Below are 7797 nucleotides of genomic sequence, written 5' to 3'. Positions count from 1 at the left end.
GGTAGATCATTAATCAGGACTTGGCAGAGAGCAAAGGCAAAAAGTGCTGCTGCCTCTGATCACCTTCCCTTCTATTGTTAATCTTCAGGAATTGATGCCACATAAGTTTCTCCAACACAGAGACACAGCTTTATCCTATCCACATGGAGCAGTCTTTCAAAATGCCACAGGTCTTTACCTCTTTCCTGGACAGGTGAATCTTTATAGTTGCCTAGAGAGGCAAATAAATAAAGACTAGACCAGTCATTTGGTGAAGGCTACTGATCCTTAGAGAAAGAGAAATGTATGTATGCAAAGCTGAATCTCTGTTCTCGCCAAACGAGAATTAAAGATTAGTCATAAAAGCAGATTTCCAATAACAGTCCAATGCATGTTTACTCAGAAGTAAATACTACTGAAGTTCAGTGGGGCTTACTCTCTAGTAAGGGTGCACAAGTCAAACATTTTCAGCTTTTGTCATGCTGCCTCCCTTCCCCCACAAAAAATAAAAAATACAACATAAAGTTGTACATAAATCTGCTACATAGATTAGAACAGACCATGCTTAGCTGAGCAGAAATAAAACAAAAATCCCCATCTGCCTCACAAGTCAGGGCCAACAGATCTTTGCATTCCTTTATCACATGCTGGTGAAATGTGTCAGCTGTGCCAGAGTAAACTGCACAAAAATGCCAGTAGATAAACAGCCACTAGCTAGGAAACTGCTACCTGGTGTTAATACCCAGCTCAAAACTAAAAAGTCTAACACAGGTGTTTCTATAACACATCCCAAAGCCTGGCTCATAGTGGGATTTCTAGCATGCTTACTTGGTGCGGTATTATATTACTGCTGTTGAAGATGCCACCTCATTTTGCTAAATGTATGCACCCTAACCATTCTGCATCACTCATGACAAAACACAGCATTCACTGAACAAAAGTCAAGACAAGAGTGTGGCTTTACTAAAATATGTACAACCTAATCCTGTGCATAAGTCCCACTAGCTTCAGTGAGGTTACTCCCCAATAAGTGTGTACAGTACAGGGTTACAGACTTGTGGCTTGTAGCAAATGATCAGTGGTCGAGGCAGTAACTAAGAGTTAGAAAATACATTGATTTGCCTCAAAACAAGTGGGGAATTGCCACAGAAGTTGAAATGCGTCCCCAGTCCCTAAAAGGAGCGCTTTTGGTAGCCTGGAACAGGAGCCTTCTAGTGCTTGCTCAGTGCTCACCATTGGGGAGAGGGGGTGGCAGTAGAATGCTTTTTTTCCTCCTAACAACTCTCGTTAAGCCTTCCCCCACTATGTTGTATAGTGCTGAAGGGCCTGGGTTTTTCTGGAGAGTGGAACAAAGGAAAGGTGTCCTTTGTCTTTTTTTTCCATTTTGAAACTTCCAGATCAATTTCATCCCTCACTTTTTGTTTTCTTCCATTTCCCTGCTGCAAACTCTAACATTCTATGCATCCTACCTATAAGCCACTGAGCACAGCCCTCATGCTATTTGGGTTTCTTTTTCTTTTACTGTACAAGCCAGTGTTTTTCTGCACACCTGAGGTGTCCCCAAAGTATGTAGAAACCACTGCTTTATTTTGGGGTATTCCATTTCGCTGCTAAAGTGATAAATACTGGCCTACCCAAATTCAGAACGAAAGAATGAAGATGAGGATTACTTGAGAAGACAAGACATGACCAAATGCAAATATAACTTTTATTTTGAATAGCACCTTCTGTACAAAAAGCTTAACATATTTTTAAGTGATCCTAGACAAAGTAAAGGGAAAGGCCCTTGAATAAGAGGAGGAATGTCAGGACAGAAAAGGCTAGAAGCAGATCTAGGCTAAGAAGAGCAGGAATAATCTCTGGCTAGAACAAAGACAGGGTGGAATTGTTCTGTGTTGCTGTGTATTATGGAAATGCTGGATATTATGGTGCTTTTTGTCTGATTCCATAAATGAACAAGGCATCACAAGGAATTCACACAATTTTATCAACTATGACTTGCTAACATACGAGGCCAAAAATAGAAGCGCAGACAGTGGGAAATGGGGGTCAAGAAACTTTCAGCCCAAGAACCTACTCCCTGGTGAGCAACCTTCTGGGGGCCGCATGCCAGCAGTCAATGGGGCAATAAATGAGACTCTTTCTCTTTGTATAGTAGGCCACAGTCCAGACACACAAAAGTCAAGAGGTTTCTACACATACATCTCTCCATCCAGGTACGCAAGAGGCATTATTACTCTGAAGGACACATTCCAGCCAGGCAGAAGAACTGGAGGGGTATGGAGAAGGGCTAGTGAGGAGTATGGCCTGAGGAGAGTTCCAAAGGTCAGACAGAGGCCTGGAGGGCTGCATGTGGCCCCCAGACATGAAGTTCCCCACCCTTGGTGTAGATAATCGGACAGCATGAAACACTTGCCTAAAACACATGATGTCATAAAGAAACATGAATTCCAAGTCCACTTTTCAGAGCATTGCTGCTGTTTTAGCCTTGGCATTATCCACCACAGAATATTTAAATGCTGCCTCTAAAGTTTTTAATATAATGCTTTCATTGAGGCAGCTACTACTGAAAATTAATTACTTATCAGTCAGGCCTTATAGCTAAATAACTGTAGTTTGTACTATACAGGAAACTGTGGTTTGTTACAAAGCACAACTGGAAGCTTTACATTTCTTTCCCTTGTGCACAGAGGAGAGAAGAACGCCAAGCCAGAGGCTCACCCTCAGTGAATTCTTTCAAAACTAAACCAAGATTTGGGAGGCTGCAGACCTCAACCCAGAACTGGATGCTGGCGATTCAAAAATGCCAGCTACAATTTTTTGTAAGTTTGTAAACATATGCAAATAAGGGCTAAGACTGTAATCAGGACGAATCTAGCAACCATACCTTCTGTTCCTTTTCTTCTATAGCCTTTGTTATATGCCTTCAAGTCGATTAGGACTTATGGCGACCCTAGTAATCTTTTGGATATATTCAGGTGGAAAATAGGTGGGCTTTAGAATGCTCAGAATTATCAATTCATGTAGCACAGATTGGCACAACAGGAAGCTTTGTTGTTGCACTGACAAGATGCTGAGGGCCAAACGAGATATGAGGGCAGACAAACATGAATGCATCTCCACCTCTTTAACCATTTTTCAAATAGCAGCCATGGGGTGGGGCATAATCTGGATATGACGAAGTAAAGTTTAATCTTTCCCCCACATTTTCTATATAACTCCCACCACCTATCCAAGGTTTCTTTTTGCCATTGGGGGGGAATGTTTGTGTACACATATGTTTTTCCTATTGGGCAAATAGTATCTACAGAGAAGGGGTCATCAGGAAAATGATATAGGTAAAAGGATTATATCCCTACTCCTAAACCCTATCGAGATCATCCCCTCTCTTAAGGCTTTCATTTGTAGGCGAAACTAGAGAAAGAAATAGAATCATTTAATAGTAGAGTTGGGCCTATAAAGCCATCGAGTCCAACCCCCTGCTCAGTGCAGCAATCCAAATTAAAGCATACCCGACAGGTGCCTGTCCAGCTGCCTCTTGAATGCCTCCAGTGTTGGAGAGCCCACCACCTCCCTAGGTCATTAGTTCCATTGTCGTAACACTTTGACAGTTAGGAAGTTTTTCCTGATGTTCAACCAAAATCTGGCATCCTGTAACTTTCACATTTTCATACATTCACACATTTCTGATTTCATATCTACTTTGCTCCTGATTCACCATTACTTATATCAGAAATAAGGCCCTGTGTATTGAGTCTGTCTTAAGGATTTCACAGAGGCTTTTAAACAAATAAACAAAACTCCATCCTGCAAGTAGTAGATCAGGCACAATAATAACTTAAGACAATCAGTGTGTAAGCACGTTACATTTTGCAAGCAGCACTGCTAAAAGTAGCGGTGGCACAGCATGTTTTTATTTCAGCATGTCCATTCCACATGCGTGACATCTTGAAAGATGCATCAGTGTTCACATATTGATTACCACTCTAAACTGAGCTTGCATATGTATAGCTGTCTTATGGAATTACCCACTCATTAGGTAAAAAAGGGACGAATTACAAGTAATTTGTTATTTTTAACGAGTTACTTCCAAGCTCTGCTTAAGTGCCATGGTTATATATTATAAATAATAATAAATCTAGTACTTTTCCACAGCCATCACACACCCCGGTTTTTACCCATTTTTGTTTAACAGCTTCAGAATTTAACCCAGCATTAAGCAATTAATTACTACATTTGAGTGATTGCCTCTGCACCAATGAGCTTGTTTTCTTGAGAAAAGTGAACAATAAATATGTGAACACACATTTTCAGCAAGGGCAAAATAAGGTAAAGCTTAAGGGAAAATAGATAGCTGATGAAGCATATTCAAACACGAGAACTGCAAAAGTATTTAGCAACAAAAGAAAGGTGGAATTACTGTTGCAAAGCAAAGTGCTTTAAGAATTGCAATAGTTAGTTATAACCAAAAAGGCACTAATCCAATGGCTGTTTCAGCTGGAGAACTTAACATTCCCTTTGACTGTGGGATGGTGGGTGATCAGACTTACATCAGAAGCCAGGTGCAGTAAGCATATGCTTTTCCCCACACTCTGTGCTTTCCCATTCTTTCCCATTTTTTGGTAGAGATTTGTATTAAATATCCAATAGAGGGAGTTCCTGCCTTATGCTACAGCATTTCCTGCTGGGATCATTAGGACAAAAAGGCAACTATGAATAAAAGTGGATAAGTTCTCAGAGGAAAGACAACAAGATGTTTTCTAGTCTTATTCCACTGCTGTTTTCCAATCCTACAAAGGCAGAAATACGATCTACTCCATGAAACGTTTCTAAAAATAGAAACAACCCATCATTCTCAAGCTATACTTTGCCTAAAGAATAAATGGCTATGTTTATCTCTGAGTTACTGCAAGCATCGCTCTGATCCAGATGCTGCTGGACTATAACTCCCATCATTCCTGACCGTTGGCCATGCTGATTGGGGTTGATCGGAACTGGAGTGCAACAACATCTGGAGATCAACAGGTCCTCACCTTTACTCTAATACATTACTACAATTTCCCATTCACTACAAATACTGGGTGTGGAGGGAAATCCATTACTCACTTGAGATGAGCACAAATGCTAAGGAGGTTGGAGTGGCTAAGTACAGAATATCCCTTACTGTAAAGTAGAAAATATGCATATATCTCCAGGAAAATTTAATTTCTCCATGGTGGTGGTGGTTGCTTCAGCACACATTTCACATAAGTCTATAGCCTTTTTTCCCCCAGCATTCAGTTCTGGTGATCAATAAGTGTGATTTTTTTCAATTTTACAAAATACTTCTTCCACACTCAATACTGCTTCCCATCTTAGTCCTGCAACAGGCCATTGGTTTGGTGCCATTGCTATCTCAAGTGTCATTGCTATCTCAATCGTTGAATAAGCAGGTTAGTATGATTCTCCTACCTTTGTCTGAGAATTACTGAAGGGTGGGAAATGGTGGGGTTAAGGTACAAGTTCCATAATTCATTGTCTTACTGTTAGTGCCCTGGAGTCTCTGTAACAACAGCCATATGTCACAATCCCAGAAAGGGGAAGAATAAAAAACAGAAGCAAGGGATGGGAGGAAATATCCGTTGTGGAGTAAGCTGGTGAAATCACCCCCAAACCAGTCATGCATTTTTCACTTTTGCTTGTTGCTCCTCTCACAGCTACTGAGTTCTACCACTCTGCTGTTCCTTCTGTACTAAGTTTTCCTCCTTCTCTTTCAAACTGTGATCCCATATAATCAGGGTTCATGTAATGAACATGATGGTCACAATGCTACGTTGTTGATCAAATTTCATACTATGACAACATCACTGGATAGTAACCAAATCCAAATCGCCAATATGTTATAGTGCTGTTTTAAATTGCTTTTATAACTTTGATCCACCCTGGGCTCCCTTTGGAGAGGAAGGGTGAGTTATCAATTTGAAATAATAAGTAAATAAATTCAGAGTGAAAGCAGTGCTTTCCACATCACATTGCCCTTACTCTGAATGGGCAAAGGAGCATATCAGCAATCTGAATTGTGCTATAGAAGGGAAAACAGCTCTGCTACCTCTGTTGCCTAAGCTGCTGTCAAACAATGCAACTGCTTCCTCAGCTGCCATGTGGTAGCTGTCATTAACCTGTATATGTTTATGAGTTATTAAAAATCTCATAAGTAATATCTTGGCTCAAGCAAGGGGCTCTGGGAGATTCTACCGTTAGAAAAGACAGGCCTCTGACAAAGCAAAATCCTGAGTTTCACTTTCCAGCTGAGGACGGTTAAGAAAAAGCCTAAACACGAACACCTGGCTATCTGTGCTGATTAGCAAGTGCCTAGCACTCAAGGTCATTCTTGGCCTGTGAAGTTTGAAACCCGGTTGGGAGGGGGGCCTGAAGGCGCACAAAAGTGAGAAACATCTAGAAGGGGGTTACATCAGCCCATTCCTGATTGGATAATTAATCTTGGACCGTTAGGATTCTTTCCCCTTAAGTATAGGGCTGGAATCCCAAAGCTTTTGTTCCCTGAAGTTGACCTAAAGGGTTCCTGGTTCCCTAAGAGTTGCATAGGGGAGGCAACTACGCAGGGTTCCATTTTTCTTGTTTTGATGCCAGCCTCTCTTAGGAGAGTAGTCATTGCAACCATTTACCTCATGTGTAAGTATTAGGCTAGAAAAGGTTGTTATTTTCTTGTTGTGTCTGTGAATTCTCTTGTTTGTACCAAAACCCCTGTTTGGGTGTATGGTCTTAAAGGATTACTTGCTGCTATATATTTGGTGTGCACTTATATATTTTTAATAAAGCTCCTTCTATTTAAGCTGGTGTGTTCATTGAGAGAAAGGGTGGTTCTGAATTCAGCACCTTGACCATCTCAGTCACATAACTACCAAAGAGGGAGAAAGAAGTTAAAAGCTTAACTCTAATTTGAGGTATTAAACCAGAGGTTCCTGGCAAGGAGTGTAACTGTGGCTCTTGCCTCATAGGATCTTGGTTTTACCTATTTCCTGGGCTCAGAGATCCCCTGGCTCTGAGTGGACCAGTAACAGGGGTGGTGGCAGCCTACCTTCTACCTTGCAGGGTTGGTGTTGGATTGCACAGCCTTGGCAAGGGTGAAGTGGTATTTTTTCGGTTCCAGTCCTGTTTCCCTAAGGGTGGGGTTTGGGTCTGATGCATGGTCCCTGTGCCTTGACGGTAGGGATTCATGACATGGTTGGCAGTGGTGTGGATCGAGACCATTCTTGCTCTTAGTGAACACACTGCGTGAGATAAGTGCATTGCAGCAAGTTGTAAATTAAAAAGAGACTTCTGACACAACCGTTTATTACTTTGGGTAGTTAAGGCTAGTGCAGAATGTCGCAGAAGATCAAAACCAGATCTCAAAGGAATGGAGTTAACGAAGCTATGGATGTGGAGGAGAGGGCAGAAGGAGAGCTACCTCGATGGCTTGAACAGCTGGAGGAAGGCGCGTCTGCTTCGATATTTACAGCTCAGCCTCCTGTGTATGAGGAGGATACCGTGATTAAACAAGTTGAGGAAAGCGAGGAAGAGGAGGAGGGAGAAGCCTCTGATGAGGAAGAGGAAGAACTGCCCAAAAGTCTGCAACGTTACCTAGCGAAACAAATGCAGTTGCTGACTCTACAATTTAAGGCTATGAAGGAAGACCGCCTGAGTCGAGAGAGTTTTGCTCGTGAGCAGAGACAACTGCGAGATGGGAGACCAAACCTCTATAAAAAGGCTTTTCCGACCTTCCATGAGACAGATGACATCTCTACCTATTTTCAAGTTTTTATTCATCCTTGCAGA

The 7797-nt window shown here is 41.7% G+C and overlaps 1 protein-coding gene across 5 annotated transcripts in view; it reads right to left on the bottom strand.

Moving 5' to 3' along the window:
• FLVCR2 (FLVCR choline and putative heme transporter 2) overlaps nucleotides 1-7797 on the bottom strand; it is a 78638-nt gene that overhangs the window by 7170 nt on the left and 63671 nt on the right. Inside the window, exons 10-11 of one of the 5 annotated variants that reach the window (XM_061611789.1) lie at nucleotides 5431-5521; nucleotides 1723-3052 (exon numbers count right to left, since the gene is read on the bottom strand). The exons of 2 other annotated variants lie outside the window; for them this stretch is intronic. In XM_061611789.1, the coding sequence (XP_061467773.1) occupies nucleotides 5444-5521 (78 nt within the window). In that variant the 3' untranslated portion in view covers nucleotides 1723-3052; nucleotides 5431-5443. Of the gene's footprint in view, nucleotides 1-1722; nucleotides 3053-5430; nucleotides 5522-7797 lie in introns of those variants that run through there. 2 more of the 5 variants (XM_061611788.1, XR_009760732.1) reach the window with 2 other exon arrangements.

The sequence above is a fragment of the Rhineura floridana genome, chromosome 2, assembly GCF_030035675.1.
Source record: "Rhineura floridana isolate rRhiFlo1 chromosome 2, rRhiFlo1.hap2, whole genome shotgun sequence".
In the NCBI taxonomy this organism is placed as follows: domain Eukaryota; kingdom Metazoa; phylum Chordata; class Lepidosauria; order Squamata; family Rhineuridae; genus Rhineura; species Rhineura floridana.
Note: the sequence above shows the minus strand (reverse complement) of the source record. Positions and strands in the feature narration are given on the sequence as shown.